At 42.1% G+C, this 24988-nt stretch overlaps 1 protein-coding gene across 1 annotated transcript in view; it reads right to left on the bottom strand.

Annotated features, from left to right (window-relative positions):
* Positions 1-8428: 8428 nt before the first annotated feature.
* EEF1A2 (eukaryotic translation elongation factor 1 alpha 2) overlaps positions 8429-24988 on the bottom strand; it is a 31409-nt gene continuing 14849 nt past the window's right edge. The window contains exons 4-8 of the mRNA XM_066586567.1: positions 22869-23165; positions 20833-20983; positions 18400-18656; positions 14555-14789; positions 8429-8788 (exon numbers count right to left, since the gene is read on the bottom strand). Of these exons, the coding sequence (XP_066442664.1) occupies positions 8661-8788; positions 14555-14789; positions 18400-18656; positions 20833-20983; positions 22869-23165 (1068 nt within the window). The 3' untranslated portion in view covers positions 8429-8660. The remainder of the gene's footprint in view (positions 8789-14554; positions 14790-18399; positions 18657-20832; positions 20984-22868; positions 23166-24988) is intronic.

The raw sequence follows: 24988 nt of genomic DNA, 5'->3' as shown, positions 1-24988 counted from the left end.
AATCAATGCAGCGGGAGGGAGTTTAGCAACACCATGTCAGCTGGCTCTTTTAAACTAATAGAAGCCATGCTGTGCATTTTTGCTGGCTGCCACAGCTGACAGTGTCAGTGGATAAAATAACGTGAAAAGCCGTAGCATACCCTTGTACATGCGTTCTTTGGCCAAGATGCGGCTGTCCAAAAGACTAAGTGTCCATTTACATGGGACAAATGTCGGGCAAGCGATGCCTGACACTTGTCGCTGCACGTCCTCGCTCCGGTGATGTAACCCGGGAGCTAGTTTTGCTGGCTCGCTCACAGAGCGTCCAGCAGGGCGGCAGGGCGGCTGCAGGAGATTCCTCCCTTCTCACTCCCCCGCCCCTCTCCATTCACCTAATATAGCGGCTACTATTTAGACTGAACGCTGAGTGATAAGCGGCTGTTTAGTAGTGAACAGCCGCCGTATTAAGTGAATGGAGAGGGGAGGGGGAGCGAGGGGAGAGAAATCTTCTGCACTGCCCGCCCCTTGCTGGCCACTCTCTGAGTGAGCCAGCTCTGCTAGCCCCTCTGCATCAGCACAGGAGCGAGGAAACACGAGGACGAGTGTCGGGCATCATTTGCCGGACATTCTATCTGTGTAAATGGGCCTTTAGCGCTTGTGTGGATGGGGCCTCAATGTGAGGTTGGTGTTCGGATCTGCATCAAGGTGTTGTAGACCCATGTTCACATTTCTGACAAGTGATTTTGCATTGCTGTGAATTATCAATACACTCAGCCTGAAGTCAGCACTCCATTATAAACCTATATGTGAGCACATTTGCATATGACAAGTGACTTTGGTATTACTGTTATTACATAAGTGTGGTAACTAGAGATGAGCGAACGTACTCGGTAAGGCCAATTTCGCAATCGAGCACCGCGATTTTCGAGTACTTCACTACTCGGGTGAAAAGTACTCGGGGGGCGCTGTGGGTGAGCGGGGGGTTGCAGAGGGGAGTGGGGGGGAGAGGGAGAGAGCTCCCACCTGTCCCGCGCTGCTACCCCCCGCTTACCACGCCTCCCCCCGCCCCACAGCGCCCCCGAGTACTTTTCACCCGAGTAGTGAAGTACTCGAAAATCGCGGTGCTCGATTGCGAAATCGGCCTTACCGAGTACGTTTGCTCATCTCTAGTGGTAACCTTATGTCTCAATAATCTGAGTAATAAAAGCAATTAGCATCTGTGCACAAATAAGGGCTTATTTATCATTTGGGTTGCCTCATTCGTAAATTAGGCGTAAAGGCCCATTTACACGGAGCAATGATCGCTCAAATGACAGTTTGAGGCTTCCTTCCCACGAGCGTATATCAGCCGGCCGTTTTCATAGTTATGCCATATAAAACAGCCTTTATTCTATGAAATGGCTTCAGCACTCGTTGAAAGGCCCTGCTGAGTAACGTACCTCCTACTAGATGCCAAACACAATGGGGGTAAGAAGTGTTCATTAGTCTAAAGCTACCTTTATGAGGGGTAAATATCGTTCAGATAGTCACTCATAGAGCAGAAACGAAAAAGAATTCCTTCATTATATAATGATTAAAAAAAAAACGAGCAAAACATCTGTCTTCAGACCCGTAGAGCGATTACTATGGCTGCCGGTCACGAGCTTATAGAAAAATCCTCTATCTAAGACCACAGCCTCAGGGCTCTTTCACACAAGCGTATATCAAACCGCCGTTTTCACGGTCAGCCGAGATACGCTATGATCTGATGCACTGGATTCTAATGCATCAGATCACATGGCCGTATCCCTGAGACATAAAAGCGCCCGTCCAGCCCAATATAGCGTCGGGCGTTTTTACGACGGGCCCAAAAGATAGTCCTGAAACTTTTGGGCCGGAATACGTCGGCCGCTGCATGGGCTCGTATGGTGGGAGGGAGTTTAGCAGCTAGACTCTATCCCTCTGCTCTCCTCCCACCGTGCAGGCTCACCTGTCTTCTCCTCCCCGCTGGCTCTTTGCGTTGGCAGAGGGCGGGATGGGGCAGAGGTAAGTGCCAGCCCGGCCCGCCTCCCCCCATTTCTGGCTGCGGACAAGGGCCGGGACATTGGCACAGCTAAGCTTTCGTCCTCTCCCTGCCCCTTGTCTATAGCCATCAATGGGAGGAAGCAGGACGGGACAGCGCTTAGCTCTGCCCCATCCCACCCCCTTCCATTGCAAAGTATGATCGGGCAGGAGAAGAATTTTGAACCTGCGATGGGGAGGGAGGGAAAAGGAGCGACGGCATGGTAGTCTTGGTGCATATGCCCCAGGACCCGTGCCGTCTGAACGAGCGCACAAACGTTTGATTTGTGTGCCCATTTACCAATTCTAACTCTCCCATTCAGATGGCATGGACCCCGGCGCATATACGCCAAGGCCACCATGCCATTGCCCCTTCCTTTCTCCTTGCCAGCTCACCTCTTCTTTGGCTGTTTGTAATGGGAGGGGGCGGAGCTAAGGTCCCGCTTCTTGTCCGCAGCTAGCAATGGGAGGAGGCGGAATGGGGCGGCGCTTAGCTCCACACCCGTCCCGCCGCCTCCCATTGCAATCAGCTGGAGGGGAGGAGAGAAGAGTGAGGGAGTTTAGCAGTCACGGTGCTAAACTACCTCCCACCTCCCTTCTCCTGCCACTGTCATTGTCTCCCATAGGAACCCATGCAGTTGCTGACGTATTCTGGCCCAAAAGATAGTTCCAGGACTATATTTTGGACCTGACATAATTGGCCTATAGGCTGGGCACTTTTACAACGCGGGAATAAGGCCATGTGATCTGATGCATTGGAATCCAATGCATCAGATCATAGCGTATATCGGCCGACCGTGAAAACGGCGGTCTGATTTATGCTTGTTTGAAAGAGCCCTGAGGTTGTGGTCTTAGATAGTGGATTTTTCTATAAGCTCGTGACCGGCAGCCATAGTAATCGCTCTACGGGTCTGAAGACAGATGTTTTGCTCTTTTTTTTTTTAATCATTATATAATGAAGGAATTCGTTTTAGTTTCTGCTCTATGAGTGACTATCTGAATGATATTTACCCCTCATAAAGGTAGCTTTAGACTAATGAACACTTCTTACCCCCATTGTGTTTGGCATCTAGTAGGAGGTACGTTACTCAGCAGGGCCTTTCACCGAGTGCTGAAGCCATTTCATAGGATAAAGGCTGTGTTATATGGCACTATTATCGTGCCCACCGCTCGTTAGCTCAAGCTGTTTGTATGATTACGGGTATATGGTATATAACTGGTAGGTGTAAATGTATGCAGGGAAAGAACAATCAGCAGCAAACTGTTACATTACTGCTGATTGGATCTTTCAGCAACGAAATCATCGTTGGTCCGCCACTGCATTACTTGGTCTAAACAGGCAGTTGTTCATCTACTAACGACGGCCTGTTTGCTGTGAATGGAGGCAAGCAGAACAATTCCCGGCGTGCTTGGCCTCCATTCACTGAGTGATCATCGCTCCTTTGTAACAGCACAGGATCGACTATCTCTGGGACGGCTATCGAACGCTTTAACGCCTAACAGTTATCCCATGTTAAAAAAAAGCCTTATGATCATGTCTTTGATGCTCTGGTGGGTTTTCCTCTTGGTATTCCGGTTCTCAGTACACTCGGCCGTATGTTTGCAAGTTTTTACTAAAGAAATATACCTGTAGCCATAATACTATAGCCACTAGGGCCGCTATAGTAATGAAGGTTTTGGTAAGTCTATACATTATTTATCATTTATGGTAGCCCCCACATATTTTCAATGATATCCCTTTAAGGGGTTTTCCCACAACTTCAAATTGCTTCACAAGCACTTTGTACTTTCTGGTTGCTACTGACCAGGACATGTGACTGCTGCAGCCAATCACTGGCCAGAGCAGTGACTTTCTATAGCCTGTGATTGGCTACAACAATTAGTTATGTCTTGATCGGCAGCCAGGGGTAGGCTGGCAGATTTTAGCCAGGAGGGCAAGCGCACAGCACTGGTAGAGGCCCATGCTAAAGCTGGAAACTCATAGTGCGGATGGCAGCACAAAGCTAAACCATGCCTACCCGCCACTGCCAATGGCTGCACAAATTATTGCCAATATTGTGCAGCCATTGGCCGTCATTGGTGGGTGCAATTTTGCAATATACACTCAGCACACCATGTATTCCTAGCCTTAACTAATTTATCTGTTTATCCTAGATACAGCAGCAGAACTAACCCTTTTCATATACATACAGCACCATAACCAAGATCATACCATAAATACAGCACCAGAACCAACCTAATATCATAAATACAGCACTGGAAGCAAGCGCATAACATAGATACAGCACCAGAACCAACCTCATAATATAAATACAGCACTAGAACTAACCTCATAACATAAATACAGCACGAGAACCAAGCGCATAACATAAATACAGCACCAGAACCAACCTAATAACATAAATACAGCACTAGAACCAACCTCATAACATAAATACAGCACCAGAACCAAGCGCATAACATAAATACAGCACCGGAACCAAGCGCATAACATAAATTCAGCATCATGGCTTAAACACATGGGCGTGATTTTGGCTGCATTTTCACGTTCATGATAAAGATGGGTGTCCCGGCCCAACCTTGGGTCCACTGACTTGAACTCACAACATCATAGAGGCACATCCTAATCGCAGACTGATATTACCACCATATGTACAGATGGTAATAGTGAACCACACAATAAAAGCACCATTTCCTGTAACCCAAACATTAATAGGGCTTCTTTTCTTGCTCACATAAGAATAGTTCCCCCTCTGTGCTCTCACACAGTAATAATACCCCTTTTGTGCCTCCGTAGTGTAATAATGCCCACTGTTGTGATCCTTACAAAGTAACAGTGCCCCCAAGTTCCCTTTTAATAGTAATAGTGCCACCAAGTGCCCACTTAGTGGAAATAGTGCCCCCCTTAGTGGTAACAGTGCCCTCAAGTGTCCCCTTAATAGTAACAGTCCCCTTTAGTGACAATAGTGCCCCAAGTGCTCCCTTTGTGGTAATAGTGCCTTCAAGTGTTCTCTTAATGGTAACAGTGCCCCCAAGTGCCTCTTAGAGGTAATAGTGTTCCAAAGTGTCACCTAAGTGGTACAAGTGCCCCCCAAGTGCTCCTTTAATGGTAATATTGCACCTTTAGTGGTAGTAGTGCCCCCAAGCTTCCCCTTAACCCTTTACAATCCAATTTTGGATTCAAGGTTTCGTAGGGGGCTTTCTCGTTCTGCCATTTTACAATGGCGCGATCTGCTGGCTAGAGCCAGTACTGCAGTATGTGACATGCTGGAGAGGCCCCTGACAACAGAGCAGCCAGTAGTATAAAGTAAGAATACCCTTCTGGACATCTTCCAACATCAGAGCTTTACAGGCTTCAATCAGATTGTTGGAAGACGTCACAGTGGATTGGAAAGGGTTAATAGTATTTATATTGCATCTTAACATTAATTGTGCCACCAAATGCCTTCTTTATAGTAACAGTGCCCCCTTAGTGGTAAAAGTGTCCCAAACTGTCCCCTTAGTGCTATAGTGCCTCCTTAGTGGTAACAGTGCCCTCAAGTGTCCCCTTAATAGTAACAGTCCCCTTTAGTGACAATAGTGCCCCAAGTGCTCCCTTTGTGGTAATAGTGCCTTCAAGTGTTCTCTTAATGGTAACAGTGCCCCCAAGTGCCTCTTAGAGGTAATAGTGTTCCAAAGTGTCACCTAAGTGGTACAAGTGCCCCCCAAGTGCTCCTTTAATGGTAATATTGCACCTTTAGTGGTAGTAGTGCCCCCAAGCTTCCCCTTAACCCTTTACAATCCAATTTTGGATTCAAGGTTTCGTAGGGGGCTTTCTCGTTCTGCCATTTTACAATGGCGCGATCTGCTGGCTAGAGCCAGTACTGCAGTATGTGACATGCTGGAGAGGCCCCTGACAACAGAGCAGCCAGTAGTATAAAGTAAGAATACCCTTCTGGACATCTTCCAACATCAGAGCTTTACAGGCTTCAATCAGATTGTTGGAAGACGTCACAGTGGATTGGAAAGGGTTAATAGTATTTATATTGCATCTTAACATTAATTGTGCCACCAAATGCCTTCTTTATAGTAACAGTGCCCCCTTAGTGGTAAAAGTGTCCCAAACTGTCCCCTTAGTGCTATAGTGCCTCCTTAGTGGTAAAAGTGCCCTCCTGCCTCAGGTGGTTAAGATGCCCCAAGTAATTTTATAGTAATTGTTCCACCTTGGTGATAATATTGCCCAAATGCCCCATAAAAAAGTAGAAGATACATACCTAAACTAGACGAGTGCAGAGCCTTCTTCAGGCAGAGGCAGCGTGATGTCATTGTGCTGCCTGCACTGGGACGCTGACAGTCCTGGTCCCTGTCGTCTCCGCATTCTGCTGCAGGGCTGCCTGCATGACATCCTGGTTTGTACTGCAGCCATGGAGAAGAAAGAGGTGGCAGTGCAAGTCAGGATGGCAGCAGAGGCAGCCACTGAGCAAGTCAGGATGTCAGCAGCAGCCCTGCAGCAGAATGCGGAGACGACAGGGACCAGGACTGTCAGCGTCCCAGTATTATAGTAGAAAAGCCAGGCGGTCCCAAACATCTGCCAGGGGAGCAGCCCAGCTTGCCCTGTCAGCAGCAACCAGGAGTGTCACTGTAGTATTCCTATAGGAGCCTGAAGCCTGACAAATGCCTCAATGTCTGCCATGTAACTCAGCCTATTAGTCCCCGCCTTATGCACAGTCAAATAGGCAGCTGTCATAGTATGCACTACTTAAGGTATTGCAGTATATTATCCTATCGATCAAATGATCACATCTTCAAGACCCCTTCAGGGATTAAAAAATAGCATCAAAAAAAGTTCAATAAAGTTGAATTCAAATTTTAAAAAATCCAGTTTAAAAAACACACATTTTCCCTCAAAATAAGAGCAGGCTCACACAATCATACGGTCACAGCGTGCTACACTTGTGGCTTCTGCAAGAGTAATACGCTGTGCCTATCTGCCATAGGCTGCCATGCTGCCGCTCATACGAACTGAGCGAAGTACTCAGCATGTTCTATTTCGGTGCGTATTACGCAGACATACACGCCAAGATAGTGCATAGCGATTGGCGTTTCGCAGCACGTACGCAATGACATTGCTTACTTGCTGCATGCCATGCACGCATCTCTCGCCGGGCAGCATGCATCGAATTACGCTTGTGTGAGCGCGCCCGTACCATCTTTAAATGAATAAAATGGTTTTGTTCGCCTCCCAAAATACGCAATAAAAAGCAATCCAGAAGTCACATGAACCCTAACATGGGACCTATAAAAGCTGAAACTCGTCACGCAAGAAAGTAGCCTTCAAATAGTTCAATGACCGAAAAAATAAAAATGCGATGGGTCTTAGGGCTTATTCCCACGAGCGTATATCGGACGCCATTTTCACAGCCGGCCAATATAAACTTTCACCTGAGCAGTCGCCTCTTTCGCTCCCCCACACCGGATCTCTGCCTCTCTCCTCCCTTTCCGAGCGGCTTGCAATGGGAGTGGGCGGGACGGGGGCGGAGCTAAGCTTCCCCCCCTTGTTCACAGCCAACAATGGGGGTGAGCACAACAGAGTGGAGTTTAGCTCCGTCCTCATCCCGCCCCCTTGCCTTGCAAACGCCAGACTGGAGGAGAGAAGCAGAGAGCCGGTGACGGGTAGGGAAAGGAGGGACTGCTCAGGTGGAAGCGTATATCGGGCGGCTGTGAAAACCTGAACGATATACGCTCGTGTAAATAATCCCTTAGAATGTGTCGATGCAGATTAAATTGGTTTTCTTTAAAAACAAATTTTTTTTGTGATAAAGAAGTAAAAAAGCTTTTAAAAAAATCTATAAACTCCGTATAGCCGTAATCATGCTGATACAGATTTAAAAAAAGGTATCGTGTTATGTTTACTGAATGGTGAATATTGTAAAAACAAAGCCCCCAAACAATGGGGGTAAAAAAAAAAATAAGAAAAAAGTTTTCCGACACACTACATGTACCCCGAAGAGGGACTACCCTGTTTCCCTGAAAATAAGACATAGCATGATTTTCCAGAATTTTTGAGGATGCAAAATGATTTTTCAGGCTTTTTGAGGATGCTTGAAATAAAAGCCCTACTCCAAAATTAAGCCCTGCTAGTAGTTAATTAAAAAAGTCAATTTAAATAGTGTCCAGGCAGCTATACATGTAAAAAAGTTAAACCTTTTTGAATAAAAATTAATATAAGACACTGTCTTATTTTCGGGGAAACACGGTATTAAATACAACTTATCCCACAAGTCCTCATATGACTAGAGTTAGGGCTTTGGCAATGTGACAATGAGAATCACTTGGTCCTTAAGGCACAAGATAGGCTCATCACTAAGGGGTTAATATTTCTGATCCGGCCTCTTCTCCCTCATCTAAAAGAGAAATGAAGACCACAGAGTCGGGTTTAATGATGTTGAACCAGTTTAATTGGTAAAATGAGCACTAAGGGTCACAACGGTGGCGGCATGCTTTTTCCTCTTAAAGAACTTCCACTGGACTTTAATGGTGAGCATCCAGTCGTTAACGTGTAGGCTTTTACAAGCGGATGGGCTGGCGTGCACCTCAGAGGGAAGGGGGTGGAGCCTCTCAGAGGGGCAGGGCTTGTATGCTGGGCGCAGGGAGCCTACGATTCATTTGTTAGCTTTCTGGGCTTTCTGTGCGGACTTGGTTACTTTACCGGCACCTCCACTCTTCTTCTCCACATTCTTAATTACCCCCACAGCCACAGTCTGCCTCATGTCCCGTACAGCAAAACGCCCTGAAAAAAGGGAGAGTGGAGGAACAGATGAGAAATCTCCTTCATCCACAGGGGGCAGTACTATAGCAGTTATATTCTTGTACATAGGAGGCTGTATTATAGTAGTTATATTCTTGTATATAGGGGGCAGTATTATAGTAGTTATATTCTTGTACATAAGGGGCAGTATTAAAGTAGTTATATTCTTGTACATAGGAGGTAGTATTATAGTAGTTATATTCTTGTACATAGAAGGCAGTATTATTTTAGTTATATTCTTGTACATAGGGGGCAGTATTATAGTAGTTTATTTTGGAACATAGGAGGCAGTATTATAGTAGTTATATTCTTGTAGATAGGGAGGCAGTATTATAGTAGTTATATTCTTCTACATAGGAGGCAGTATTATAGTAGTTATATTCTTGCACATAAGAGGCAGTATTATAGTAGTTATATTCCTGTACATAGGGGGGCAGTATTATAGTAGATATATTCTTGTACAAAGGAGGCAGTATTATAGTAGTTATATTCTGGTACATAGGGGCAGTATTATAGTAGTTATATTCTTGTACATAGGGGGCAGTATTATAGTAGTTATATTCTTGTACATAGGGGCAGTATTATAGTAGTTATATTCTTGTACATAGGGGGCAGTTTTCTAGTAGTTATATTCTTGTACATAGGGAGAAGTATTATAGTAGTTATATTCTTGTACATAGGGGGCAATATTATAGTAGTTATAATCTTGTACATAGGGGGCAGTATTATAGTAGTGATATTCTTGTACATAGGAGCAGTATTATAGTAGTTATATTCTTGTATATAGTGGGCAGTATTATAGTAGTTATATTCTTGTACATAGGGGGCAGTATTATAGTAGTTATATTCTTGTACATAGGGGGCAGTATTATAGTATATTCTTGTACATGTGGGGCAGTATTATAGTAGTTATATTCCTGTACATAGGGGGCAGTATTATAGTAGTTATATTCCTGTACATAGGGGGCAGTATTATATTGGTTATATTCTTGTACATAGGAGGCAGTATTATAGTAGTTATATTCCCGTACACGGGGGACAGTATAATGGTAGATATGTTCTTATATATAGGGGCAGTATTCTAGTAGTTATATTCTTGTAGTTTGATAAATATATTATTTTTCATAGTTGACAGTACTATTTACATGTACATGTAGTTATGTACATGTACACAGGGGGCAGTATTATGTTCTTGCGCATAGCGGACAGCATTTTAATAGTTTTACTCTTGAACATGTGAACAGTATTATATTAGTTATATTATTAGAGACAGTATTATGCTTGTTACATTACTATACACAGGAAGAAGTATTACAGTAGTTATATTCTTGTACATAGCAGGCAGTATTATAGTAGTTATATTCTTGTACAAACAGAGCAGTATTTTAATAGTTACATTCTTGTACATAGGGGGCAGTATGATAGTAGTTACATTCTTATACATAGGAGACAGTATTATAGTAGTTTTATTCTTGTACATAGCAGCAGTATTATAGTAGTTATATTCTAGTACACAGGGGGCAGTATTATAGTAGTTATATATTCTTGTACATAGGAGCAGTATTATAGTAGTTATATACTTGTACATAGGGGGCAGTATTATAGTAGTTATATACTTGTACATAGGGGGCAGTATTATAGTAGTTATATTCTTGTACATAGGAGCAGTATTATAGTAGTTATTTTCTTGTACATTGGGAGCAGTATTATAGTAGTTATATTCTTGTACATAAGAGGCAGTATTATAGTAGTTATATTCTTGTACATAGGGGGCAGTATTATAGTAGTTATATTCTTGTACATAAGAGTAGTATTATAGTGGTTATATTCTTGTACATAGGAGCAGTATTATAGTAGTTATATTCTTGTACATAGGGGGCAGTATTATAGTAGTTATATTCTTGTACATAGAGGGCAGTATTATAGTAGTTATATTCTTGTACATAGGGGGAAGTATTAAAGTGGTTATATTCTTGTACATAGGGGGCAGTATTATAGTAGTTATCTTCTTGTACATAGGGGGCAGTATTATAGTAGTTATATTCTTGTACATAGGGGGCAGTATTATAGTAGTTATATTCTTGTACATAGGGGGCAGTATTATATTAGTTATATTCTTGTACATTGGGGGCAATATTATAGTAGTTATATTCTTGTACATAGGAGGCAGTATTATAGTAGTTATATTCTTGTACATTGGGGACAGTATTATAGTAGTTATATTCTTGTACATAGGGAGCAGTATTATATTAGTTATATTCTTGTACATAGGAGGCAGTATTATGGTAGTTATATTCTTGTACATTGGGGACAGTATTATAGTAGTTATATTCTTGTACATAGGGGGCAGTATTATAGTAGTTATATTCTTGTACATAGGGGGCAGTATTATATTAGTTATATTCTTGTACATTGGGGGCAGTATTATAGTAATTATATTCTTGTACATAGGAGGCAGTATTATAGTAGTTATATTCTTGTACATTGGGGACAGTATTATAGTAGTTATATTCTTGTACATAGGGAGCAGTATTATAGTAGTTATATTCTTGTACATAGGAGGCAGTATTATAGTAGTTATATTCTTGTACATAAGGACCAGTATTATGGTAGTTATATTCTTCTACTTAGGGGCAGTATTATAGTAGTTATATTCTTGTACATAAGGTCCAGTATCATGGTAGTTATATTCTTGTACATAGGGGCAGTATTATAGTAGTTATACTCATGTACATAGGGGCAGTATTATAGTAGTTATATTCTTGTACATAGGGGCAGTATTATAGTAGTTATATTATTGTACATAGGGGGCAGTATTATAGGTATTATATTATTGAACGTAGGGGACAGTATTATAGTAGTTATATTCTTGTACATAGGGAGCAGTATTATAGTAGTTATATTCTTGTACACAGGGGGCAGTATTATAGTAGTTATATTCTTGAACATAGGGGACAGTATTATAGTAGTTATATTCTTGTACATAGGGGGCAGTATTATAGTATTTATATTCTTGAACATAGCAGGCAGTATTATAGTAGATATAATATTGCTCAAATATAGAGGAATATAGTAGCTATATTATTCTTCATAGGGGGCAGTATTCTAGTAGTTATCTTCTTGGACATAGCAGTTATGATCTTGTTCACAGCAGCAGTAATATAGTAGTTAAAAGCTCGTACAGAGGGGGCAGTATTACACTACTTATATATTTGTGCAAAGGGTCTGCTTAATATTCTTGCACGTACCAGGCCGTATTATAGCAGTTCTACTCGTGTGCATAGGAGCAGTATTTTATTAGTTATATTCTTGAAGGCTGTATTATACTTTTATTCTTGTACAAAGGAGGACAGTATTATAGTAATAATATTTTCCTATATACAGGAAGCAGTATTATAGTTGCTATATTATTGTACATAGGGGGCAGTATTATAGTAGTTATATTGTTTTACATAGAAGCATTATATTATAATGGATATATTTTTCTTCATAAGGGTAGTATCACAGAAGCTATATTCTGGTACATACAAGCAGTATTATAGTAGTTGTATTCCTGTACCTAGGAGCAGTATTATAGTAGTTATATTCTTGTACATAGGAACAGTATTATAGTAGTTAAATTCTTGTACATAGGAGGCAGTATTATAGTAGTTATATTCTTGTACACAGGAGGCAGTATTATAGTAGTTATATTCTTGTACATAGGGAGCAGTATTATAGTAGTTATATTCTTGTACATAGGGAGCAGTATTATAGTAGTTATATTCTTGTACATAGGAGCAGTATTATAGTAGTTATATTCTTGTACATAGGGAGCAGTATTATAGTAGTTATATTCTTGTACATATGAGGTAGTATTATAGTAGTTATATTCTTGTACATAGGGGGCAGTATTATAGTAGTTATATTCTTGTACATAGGTGACAGTATTATAGTAGTTATATTCCTGTACATAGGGGGCAGTATTATAGTAGTTATATTCTTGTACATAGGGTACAGTATTATAGTAGTTATATTCTTGTACATAGGGGGCAGTATTATAGTAGTTATATACTTGTACATATGAGGTAGTATTATAGTAGTTATATTCTTGTACATAGGAGCAGTATTATAGTAGTTATATTCTTGTACATAGAGGGCAGTATTATAGTAGTTATATTCTTGTACATAGGGGCAGTATTATAGCAGTTATATTCTTGTACATAGGGAGCAGTATTATAGTAGTTATATTCTTGTACATATGAGGTAGTATTATAGTAGTTATATTCTTGTACATAGGGGGCAGTTTTATAGCAGTTATATTCTTGTACATAGGGAGCAGTATTATAGTAGTTATATTCTTGTACATAGAGGACAGTATTATAGTAGTTATATTCTTGTACATAGGGGGCAGTATTATAGTAGTTATATTCTTGTACATAGGGAGCAGTATTATAGTAGTTATATTCTTGTACATATGAGGTAGTATTATAGTAGTTATATTCTTGTACATAGGGGGCAGTTTTATAGCAGTTATATTCTTGTACATAGGGGCAGTATTATAGTAGTTATATTCTTGTACATATGAGGTAGTATTATAGTAGTTATATTCTTGTACATATGAGGTAGTATTATAGTAGTTATATTCTTGTACATAGGGAGCAGTATTATAGTAGTTATATTCTTGTACATAGGAGCAGTATTATAGTAGTTATATTCTTGTACATAGGGAGCAGTATTATAGTAGTTATATTCTTGTACATATGAGGTAGTATTATAGTAGTTATATTCTTGTACATAGGGGGCAGTATTATAGTAGTTATATTCTTGTACATAGGTGACAGTATTATAGTAGTTATATTCCTGTACATAGGGGGCAGTATTATAGTAGTTATATTCTTGTACATAGGGTACAGTATTATAGTAGTTATATTCTTGTACATAGGGGGCAGTATTATAGTAGTTATATACTTGTACATATGAGGTAGTATTATAGTAGTTATATTCTTGTACATAGGAGCAGTATTATAGTAGTTATATTCTTGTACATAGAGGGCAGTATTATAGCAGTTATATTCTTGTACATAGGGAGCAGTATTATAGTAGTTATATTCTTGTACATATGAGGTAGTATTATAGTAGTTATATTCTTGTACATAGGGGGCAGTTTTATAGCAGTTATATTCTTGTACATAGGTGGCAGTATTATAGTAGTTATATTCTTGTACAGAGGGGGCAGTGTTATAGTAGTTATATTCTTGTACATAGGGGGCAGTATTATAGTAGTTATATTCTTGTACTTAGGGAGCAGTATTATAGTAGTTATATTCTTGTACATAGAGGACAGTATTATAGTAGTTATATTCTTGTACATAGGGGGCAGTATTATAGTAGTTATATTCTTGTACATAGGGAGCAGTATTATAGTAGTTACATTCTTGTACATATGAGGTAGTATTATAGTAGTTATATTCTTGTACATAGGGGGCAGTTTTATAGCAGTTATATTCTTGTACATAGGGGCAGTATTATAGTAGTTATATTCTTGTACATATGAGGTAGTATTATAGTAGTTATATTCTTGTACATGGGAGGTAGTATTATAGTAGTTATATTCTTGTACATATGAGGTAGTATTATAGTAGTTATATAATTGTACATAGGGGGCAGTATTATAGTAGTTATATTCTTGTACATAGGAGGCAGTATTATAGTAGTTATATTCTTGTTACATAAACAGCAGTATTATCGTGGTACTAATTTTCTTACCAAGAGGTGGGTACTGGGAGAAGCTCTCCACACACATGGGTTTTCCAGGAATCATCTCTACAATGGCGGCATCTCCAGATTTCAGGGATTTGGGGTTGTCCTCAAGTTTCTTGCCAGAGCGACGGTCGATCTTCTCCTTTAGTTCTGCAAACTTGCAGGCAATATGTGCAGTGTGACAATCAATGACTGGAGAATAGCCAGCACTGATTTGGCCTGGGTGGTTTAATATAATCACCTAGAGAGAAAATGAAAAATTCTACTTAGTAAATTTGAATAACCATAGTTAAGTATATAAATCCTCCTTAAGGCAAATTAAATGGGCTGTCCAGGATTTAAACATTTCTTACTAATAGCAGGGGATATCATAAAATAAGAAATAACCGGGACTCACTGGGTAATTCCCTCACCCTTCTGGTGATCTGTGCTAGGCGTTCTTTGCTCCAGCAATGGCGTGCGGTACCTGCCATGATCTACCTCAGTGGTGATGCCGGCATATACGGCACAAGACTACTGAGGCCATTGATTGGCTGCATCGGCTATGTGAATTTACATGATGTCATCATTGCAGCAAGCTAAACAACGGATATCGCAGTGGTGCGGGATTTAAGATCTGGGTAATGGTTATATTTCATTTTTTTATTCCCCGCTGTTAGACCTTTTTTATTCTTTATTAAGGATGTAAAATCTTTTTATTGTTTGAGTGTTGAGTGTCCCCATGACAACACCTCCTGTCATTTCCTCTTACGTGCCCACGAACGTGATTTTAGCGCATTATAGGCGCATGAAAAGATCACGTCTAACAGAACTAATGGTTTCCTATAGAAGTTTTCACATGAAGAATATTTAGACGTGAAAAATACTCGTACCTAACAGAGACAGAACGTGCAGCTGCAAAGCTCGCATCAAGTGTCCGTGACAAGCTTTGTGCGTAATGCGTGGAAGTTTCCATAGACTCCTGTGGGGGCTGGGTAACACGCACCATGCACCTCCCAATCATGTGAACGGGCAATTTCACAGCTAATTAAGCTCGAGACTTCGAGCTTAATTGCCCGTCCACGCTATTTTTCGTGCAGTATAGCTGCAATCTTTTCACGCACTTTTAATGTGCTAACACCACGCTCCTCTGCACGAGCCCAGGGTTCTAATTTAGGTCAACACAATGGGGCACCTTTACTTAGACCGGCATGTTATCCATCAGTCTAATAAGTCAAGTTCGCATCTGAATAAGTGCGACCAATGCGTTAAGAGATTAATACATTTGTTGCATCTGGCAGCACCTATGTGCCCCATAATAAAAACTATGCCAGCTGTGAACCTATGTAGGTCTTGGTTCTAGTTTAGGTATGAAGAGCTAGATAGATAGAACAAATTGGTCAGTAGTATGTGAGTGCTTCTCATGCTCCACCCACTGGTGACATCTTCACTCCGCCAACCCACACCCCCCTCATCCCGCGGTGACGTCATCAAAGGTCCTACAACATATATAAAACACAGAGCCTGACCGACAAAGTTAGGGCTCTTAAGAAGGGGAGGACGAAAATAACAAAATGAGAATACAACTAAGCTGTTATTATGTCAGACACAACTCAGCAGTCCTGACAAAAGACACTGACCTACCGCCACCACAGAGATCCGATAGGCAAAAGGACCTGCGGTTACATCACTGCTGTGGGATGAGTCAAGCTGTGTTTGTCTTGTGTGGGGATCAAGATGGATGTAGTAGAGCTGTGTGTGTAATGTATGGGGATCATAATGGATGTACCATGTAGCAGAGCTGTATGTGTGAATCAGGATGTAACAGAGCTGTGTATGTGATTTGCTGTGTGTGATGTGTGGGGGTCAGGATGGATGTAGTAGAGCCGTGTGTGTGATGTGTGGGGTCAGGATGGATGTACCATGTAGTAGAGCTGTGTGTTTGTGTGAATCAGGATGTAGCAGAGCTGTCTGTGTCATGTACTATGTGTGGGATGTGTGGGGATCATAATGGATGTACTATGTAGCAGAGCTGTGTGTGTAATGTGATGTGTGTGTAATGTTTGGGAATCAGAATGGATGTAGTAGAACTGTGTGATGTGTGGGGTCAGGATGGATGAAGCAGAGCTGTGTGTGTGATGTGCTGTGTGTGTAATGTGTGGGTCCAAGACTGATGTAGTAGAGCTGTGTGTGTGATGTGTGGGGATCATAATGGATGTACCATGTAACACGAATACAACGCAATTAATCCGCAGCACACTTCAGGGTTTGTCAGCCAAACACTTAGCCTTTCAGGTCTCCTAATGCACGTCACAAGTGGGGGTCTGAGCCACAGACTCCTATGTAAAGTCTAGTATATACAGAGAAAGTGACAGCATTCCAGGCGTCACTCTCTCTGTATATACTAGACTGTATCATGTAGCACAGCTGTGTAGCAAATAAACACTGGTACTATAATTTCCTAATAATTGCTAGTAGAAAGATAGATATAAGATAAATAAATATTAGATAAATCAATAAATATTAGATAAATTGATAGATATTGGATAAATCAATAGATAATTAGATAAATTGATATATATTAGATGGATAATAGATAAACCGATAGATATGGGAAACATAGATGGCGTAAATTATGGTAAATCTTTCAGCCGAGACGTGTCCCCTTTTGCACAGCCCTACCCACTTTTAGAAAAGTGTTGGAGGGTGGCATCAAAAGGCCAAAAGTTGCAATTTATGCACCATAATTTGCTACTTTTGTACGCCAGAAATCTGGTGTACAGTCTGTATTATGTCCCACAATGTTTAATCCTGGAAGCCCTTTTATTAAAGGGTAACTAAACTTTTAAAAAACTCCTGACATGTGATAGTGACAGGCGAGAAGTTTTATCTGTGGAGGTCTGTGTGCTGAAGCCTCATCTGGTCACAAAAGCGAATGGGCATCTGAGCGCTGCGACCGTTCGGCTCTCAATGCGAGCAGTGTACGGAATTCATAGACTTACTATGGAACCCACACACTGCTCCAAGCAGCGGACAGTCACAGCGCTCACATGGGTGCTGGGTAAAAGGGGAGGTGGCCTCGCAGGCCCATCAGATTAAGGGCTCATTCATACAGGTATATGCAGGTTTCAGTCTGTGGATATGCAGCATATTCATGGAACATAACTTGTTCTATTCCCTGCGTATTTCGGCCCTTCCTACATTCCTTTGGACGCGGGGAGGGAGGCTTTTAGTCGTTCACGCAATTTTATGGGACGGTCAAAAAAATATAAAAACACATACGGCCGTGTGAAAGAACCCTGGGGTTGTAAAAATCTCTTTTCACTGCTTTTTCCAGTGTGGAATGTCCCTATGACAACACTTCCTGTCCATTTCTCTGACACTTTATTCTCATAGGGTATTATGTAGATCCTGCATCTATCCACAGCATTGTCCACACCCCAGTATTTCTATTCAAGACAGTATTGGACATAGATGTCAATTGTGATTTGCGTCTACACAATGTCCTTATGCCGAGTGTGAATTTCCACCACATGTGACAGGAAGTGTTGTCATGTTGTCATGCCTATAACCCTGCAAAGATATAATAAAGTGATGCAACCTAAACAACTTTTTCCCATCTTTAAAATGCTGTAGGAGAACTTTTAGGTAATGTATTTGGTACTTCTCCTTTAAATAGTGATTGCAACATTATAGCGGTACAAAGTGGCCACTGGGTGGCGCTCTTCTATGAAATGGTTGTAGAGATAATTAATTGGTGTTCTGGAGTCTGGGAAAGTTGGGCGATTACTTCTGTGGGAACTAATGGTAGCCGTACTGGGTGTGACGCAGCGGTCCCAGACAGATGAGAGGAGACCGTTCTGCTCACTGACCTGGGAGGTAAATTGTGCAGCTTCCTGGGGTGGGTCGGCTTTGCTGTCACCGCACACGTTACCGCGGCGAATGTCTTTGACGGACACGTTCTTGACGTTGAAGCCGACATTATCTCCGGGAAGAGCCTCGCTCAGGGCTTCATGGTGCATCTCCACCGACTTCACCTCAGTGGTAATATTTACAGGCGCGAAGGTCACTACCATGCCGGGCTTCAGGATCCCAGTTTCCACACGGCCTACTGGGACTGTGCCGATTCCTGCGGAGGAGGAAGAAAATGGCAATTTAGAGTGGACTCGCACGGGCAAAAGCGCAAAAACGTATGCGAAAGTGCAACTTTTTTGTGCAGTGAAGGTCACGCTATCGCACACGTCTCCGCATTTTAATGTACTTTGTGTTGCTGAAGTCTGTTCACATCCTGATTTAAAAGGCTGCGCAGACTAATTAGTCCCTGGTGTTTTTGATTCCCCCTTAAATGCGCCCCCCCCCCCCCCCCCCATAGACTTCTATGAAGCCTTTGGTGCAATTTTTGATACCCTAAAGAATGGAATGAACCTTGGGGCAGGGGTCTTGCATTAGTGGAGAATCTGAAAGGTCTGAAGGGGGTCAAGAGGGGTGTCCATAAGGAGAACGCCCAGGGGAGGTGGGGTGTGGAGACACCTGGGGGTTGAGTGGGTTGGGGATGGCATTGTCTCTCCCCAAGGAGAGCACCCAGGAGGTGTGCTATTCCCTATCATTGTTTTACAGACTTGGTAAAAACTAACACATTGATTTGACGGAATGCTGCCATCCAATAGATGGCGCTGCAGAGGTATTGTTCCATCTTCCTTGTTTGCAGGTCTGAAGGAGAGATTTCACATTCCATTTCACTGGACTGATTATTTACTGTTATGCTCATCCCTCCCTGGTATTTATCTAAATGCTATTAATCCCAACATGTCTGCGGCCTTTTACCCTCTGTCTATAGTATTTATCAAGTGCAAATTAAGTTCACCATCTTTGTGCCCTCCCATGTGTTTTATTATGCCTTAGGAAGGATTCTGAGAGGTCCAAAAGCTCCCTATAACATCATGTACTTTTGTTAGCCATTAAAGGGTATCATATCTACAAGAGTACTTGATTTTGTTTACTGAGAACAATCACATTTTATGTTAGGTCTTTTTTTTTTTAGATATTTTTGAAAACAGTGAATTTTATTTTCTGCGCACTCAAACGCAGCGGTGTGAGTCCACCCTTATGGATACCTGGAGGCAACTGATTTATAGAAGAAAGCTTAATGCTGCCTATAGACATTGCTGTTAACGGATCCTACAATCTAATGTGCATAAAGCTGCCATACAATTGCAGAAAAATAAAGTTAAAGCCCTAAGAAAAAGCGTCGAGTCGTTGCTGATGGGTTCTCACTGGAGAATAGCCAGAAAAAAACAAATGTTAAGATATATATATATACACATATACACACACACATTTTTGTTCATAATCAAAAATGTACACTGAATGATCCCTTTATCAGAGCTCCCGGCCATTTATCAGGGCTCCCGGCCCTTTATCGCAGCTCCTGGCCCTTTATTAGAGCTCCTGGCTTTATTACAGCACCCGCTCCTCTCATGATTGGCGCTTCCCTGTATGGTAATTCTCCCCGTGACCCCGAAGTGCAGCATAAAATAACGTGGTTCAGTTTCAGTGTGGATCCACATTATATGGGAAAATCCAGCGATCAGAGCGACTTCCAATGAGGCCGGTCATCAATATAGACTAGCCGGGGGCTCACTGCTAACTGCGGGGGGTTTTCTCATTGTAACGGTGTGGAGAATTTACTGCCATATTCAGGTGTAGTATGGTAGGGTTTCATCAAACAGTTACCGTCACACTACGTTATGACCATGCAGCCCAAAATAAGGCATGATCGAGGAAAAACATCCAGCGAAAGGGGATCCTGTGGACAGATATAAGCTGTCACTGAAAGGGGTCAGAGGAGGATGTCAGGAATCGTTCTGACCAACAGGCGCTGCACCAACAGTTCAACCAAATACAACGCTGGTGCCCCAGCTAACATGTCTGAATGCACAACTCAAGAAACAAAAAAGTGAAACTCCAGCGGGCAAAAGAGCGCAAAAACTGAGTAGCGGAAAAAAAATCAGATGGTCAGATGGATCCAGAATTCTGTGACACCGTGCTGATGGGAGGTCAGAATTTGGCGCAAACTGCATGAATTGATGACCCCTTCCTGTAAGCTGGTCAGAACATGTCAGCACCTCCATATAATCTGGAGCAACTACAAGAAGCTTCCTGTCCGCAGGGGCCGATATTCCTGCAGAACAATTCCATCACCCAGTGGGATCTACACCACAACGAACTACTGCAGTTCTGAAGCTAAATGAAGGTCAACGCGCTACTAGATGGGGGTCTAATAAATGGGCCATCCATGATCTTACCTCCTATCTTGTACACATCCTGGAGTGGGAGGCGCAGAGGTTTATCTGTTGGACGAGTTGGGGGAAGAATTGTGTCCAAAGCTTCTAGGAGTGAAACTCCACTTGCATTTCCTTCTTTCCTCTCCACTTTCCATCCCTTAAACCAAGGCATCTACAGGAGGGAACACCAGACAATGGGGAATCGGGGTAACATAGGGATAGGAGAGGAACACAGAGAACATTGGTTGGATGCTTTAAACAGTGAGTGTGGTCATTCATTTATTTCCTAATTCACGTGGAGCCTGTGATGTCACTGCCAGAGGACTTGGCAAATAGGATCATGACCCTATCATATCATCGGCACGGCCAAATTGCCACCAATTGGGGTTTCAATGGTACAAAGTGAAGCTGCAAGTTCCATGTGACTCTATAATACATGGCCGAACTACCTGTCCCTCCTGGTCTACTCCTAACAATGGCTTCCAAGGGATTCAGAAACCAGACTTGGGCCAGGAATCCGTCTGGAAAGGACATTTAGGTGGAGCATCGTGAGCTGCAGTCAGTCGGTTGGCTCCTCTCAGCCAATCAAGCATTGTTGGGCGTGTTCTGAATAATGCTTATTGGCTAATAGCCTCTGACAGGCAGGGCCTTTCTCATAATCCGCTCCTTTTCAGCTACATGCCAGGCACAATTTGCAGCCCCTAAAACGCTGGTTGTGGAAATTGTATAATGGCAGCTCTTAGTACTTATCTAGCTGGTGTCTTATTGTAGCTCTGTGAATGGGATCTGGGCATCACTGGCTCTTTAACACCTGGATAGCAGCTATCTGACTAGTTGATACAGGTATGGAGTGAAATGAAAAGGAGTCTTGATGGAGCACCCCAACGGGGGAACCTACGACAGAGGTGTTATACAGAAGTGTTGTGTACTAGAGGATGTGGCAAGATGTAGTGGAGGTGCTGCCGGCCTAGTACACTGGTCAACCAATGGTCAAGTTAGCTCTGGATGACGTTGTAAAGAGTGGAGTGAAAAAATAGAACTCTGGCGTGACCTGTTGCCAAGGAACGATTTGGAAGCAAAGTGGAGTCATATATCTGGATAAAAGGATGTATGTTTTACTTTAAGCCACCAGGTAACATGTTTCAGTGTTCGCAGACCTCTTCTTCGACCGCCCAGACACCTATGCTGGCCATATCATGGTTTGTATGGCGTCTGCAGCATTGGACTAAGAATCTCCTGCATAGAATCGTATCTTTACCCAGCTGTCTGATGAAGAGGTCTACCAACCTCGAAACCTGCTACTTGGATTAAAATAAAGGATACATCCTTGTATACCTGTGACTCCACTCTTCACTTGCCAATGGGTTGCTCCATGGTCTTTTTTTTTAAATCCATTCTTTACATAGTTGATACAATTGATGATATTTTTTTAATACCAGTGTTGCCCTGGACATTTTTGCCGTATAGGGCTGTAGTATTGTATGGTTCCATCAAACAGTTAGAGTCACACTATGTTATGACCATGCAGCCCAAGGCATGTAATTTCCCTTTAACTGCATCACAGTTGCATCTAACTCCACAGCTGTCCATCTCAAGAAGTGACCAGACTCCATCCAACCAGTTATAGTAACTTAGTAAGAATAACTTATTAACGCTTCTTGTCTATTGGTGGCTGAGCTAAAGGCCTTCTTTGGGTTACACAAGTTCTACCTTCCCAAGTCATCTCTGCTGGCATTGAGCCCTTGTCTTTTTATAACTGGGTTTATAGGATCTGATGACTGAGGAATGTTCTGGACCTGCCAGATCCAACGTGATGATGAGTCAATTATTTCTAAATGGAGATAACGATGGGGGATAGTGATTGCAGAGAGGCCACTGGTACTTCTTTCCATTAGATAACATGCAAAGCCCAAAGGATTCTAAAATTTCAGCTGGCCCGAAATAAAGACTTAACTTAGCTGAATTTGGTTAAGTCAACCATTTTACTCCACATTGACCCAGTTTTAGCACCAACCCAACCAAGACCAGAATTCTTCTGATGCCCTGATCTCACTTACATTAGGAGATGGCTCCAGCATATTGTCCCCGTGCCAGCCAGAGATGGGCACGAAAGGTACAGTGGATGGATTGTACCCAATCTTCTTGATGTAAGCGCTGACCTCCTTTACAATCTCATCGTAACGTTTCTCACTGTATGGTGGCTCAGTGGAGTCCATTTTGTTGATGCCCACGATAAGTTGTTTAACTCCAAGTGTGTAAGCTAGCAGGGCGTGCTCTCTAGTTTGGCCATTCTTTGAGATTCCAGCTTCAAACTCACCAACGCCGGCTGCCACTATCAAGACGGCGCAGTCTGCCTGAAACGAGAACATTTACTGCAATTATATAAGGTGAACAGGGTAATGTTGCATTGTAAGTTGAGTTTCTACACACGTGCATAACATGGCCCACTAGAACCCAATGCAATGACAAGAGTAAATTCATGAGCCATGAACAAGTCACTGGTGTGTGGGAAAGACAAAAACAATTACTGTGTCTAAATGGGTGATGGGCTTGTAACAGAAGTAGTAATCGTGGTGCCCCAGAAATTAACCATGCAAGAAGTCAATGGTCCATAAGAAGTCTTCTGGACCATTGAGTTGTCTGTAGGTGCAGGACATCTTCAAGTAGGATAAGATGTTCTCCAGTGGTAGAGGACATTATCAAGCAGGTGTTATCTGAAGGTGGAGGACATCCTCAAGTAGGGTAAGATGTTCTCTAAAGTAAAATAAGATTTTATCTAAAGGTGGAGGACATCCTCAAGTAGGGTAACATGTTCCTTTAAGTTCTACAAGTTTTGAAGCTGAAGGAAATCTTCAACTCCGATAAGATGTTCCCTTATGGTAGACAACGTCATCAAACAAGAAAAAATGTTCTCTAAATTAGAATAACATTTTCTCTGAAGATGCAGAACATCTTCAAGTAGAATAAGATGTTCTCATAAAGGAACAGAAGACATAGAAAATGCACCAAAAATAAAGAAAATATCCCAGCTCTTCCTCTCTTAAAGGGGTATTCCCACCACAGCAACATATCATCTATCCACAAGAAGATAGGTAATAACTTGCTGATCGTGTGGGTCTGACCCATTGACCGTGAGAATGTACCCTTAGGGTGCCTACCCACTTGCGATTTTTTTTCCTGTGATGTTTTACGTTTTTTCTCAAGAGCAATTAGTATAGAATGTGTTCTTGTCCATCTGGGGTTTTTTTTCCGTTTCGTGGGGTTTTTTCACATAGGAACTGTCAGTTGCATATGTCTCCTTATTTTTCTCTTAATGCACCCATGATTGTCAATGGAGGGCTGCAAAAAACGCCGCGAAAAACGCGTGAAAACGCCGCGTTTTTCACGCGCAAAAATCGGCAACGCAAGTGGGTAGGCGCCCTTAGTGTGTGAGTGGTGGAGGACATGGTTGGCCATCTTTGGTCCATTCCCTTCAATGGAACTGCCAAAGATAGCCAAGTTCAAACACTCAACTATCTCCTACTTTTCTTTGATCCTATTTTATCTCAAGTTACAATTAAAGCTGAGAAATATATAATTAAATTTTCTCTAGGTGTCACACATTCCCCCCTCCTCCTCACTGTATAACAAATGGCTGCAGCAGGATCCTCCCCCTCTGCGCTGCATGCAGTCGGGCAAAAAAACTGTTAAGCCCTGCCTCCTTGGCTATTTTCCATCCTGTAATAGAACAGAGCAGCATAAGATTTCTACAAGACTATGTGTTTCAGGAGCATTCAGAAAATCCTGCAGACTGACAAACAATGGGGGCAATATGATCTGTTTTTTACTTTTAGCTGTCTTTTTAGCCCTAGTGCCCCTTTAAGGCTGGAGGACATCTTTAAATAAGGTTGGATGCCCAGTAAAGATGGAGGACATCTTCAGATAGGGTATGATGTTCTCTGAAGGTGAAGAGCATCTTCAGAGAAAATGAATATTATGGATTAGAAGTTCTAAAGAAGTTCTCTGACCGGGGGTGTAACAACTGTGGATGTACCCCCTGTGACCAGGCTCAGAGGAGAAGGCAGAATCCCCATGCAGTCTTTGCTTTCGACTAGTCTGTATCCTCAGGAACCAGTTGAAACTAAGAGAGAGCTCTTTGACCAACCCCTTACAATGGTCAGGAATGGGAGCTAGAAGT

This window comes from Eleutherodactylus coqui, chromosome 13 (genome assembly GCF_035609145.1).
Source record: "Eleutherodactylus coqui strain aEleCoq1 chromosome 13, aEleCoq1.hap1, whole genome shotgun sequence".
In the NCBI taxonomy this organism is placed as follows: domain Eukaryota; kingdom Metazoa; phylum Chordata; class Amphibia; order Anura; family Eleutherodactylidae; genus Eleutherodactylus; species Eleutherodactylus coqui.
Note: the sequence above shows the minus strand (reverse complement) of the source record. Positions and strands in the feature narration are given on the sequence as shown.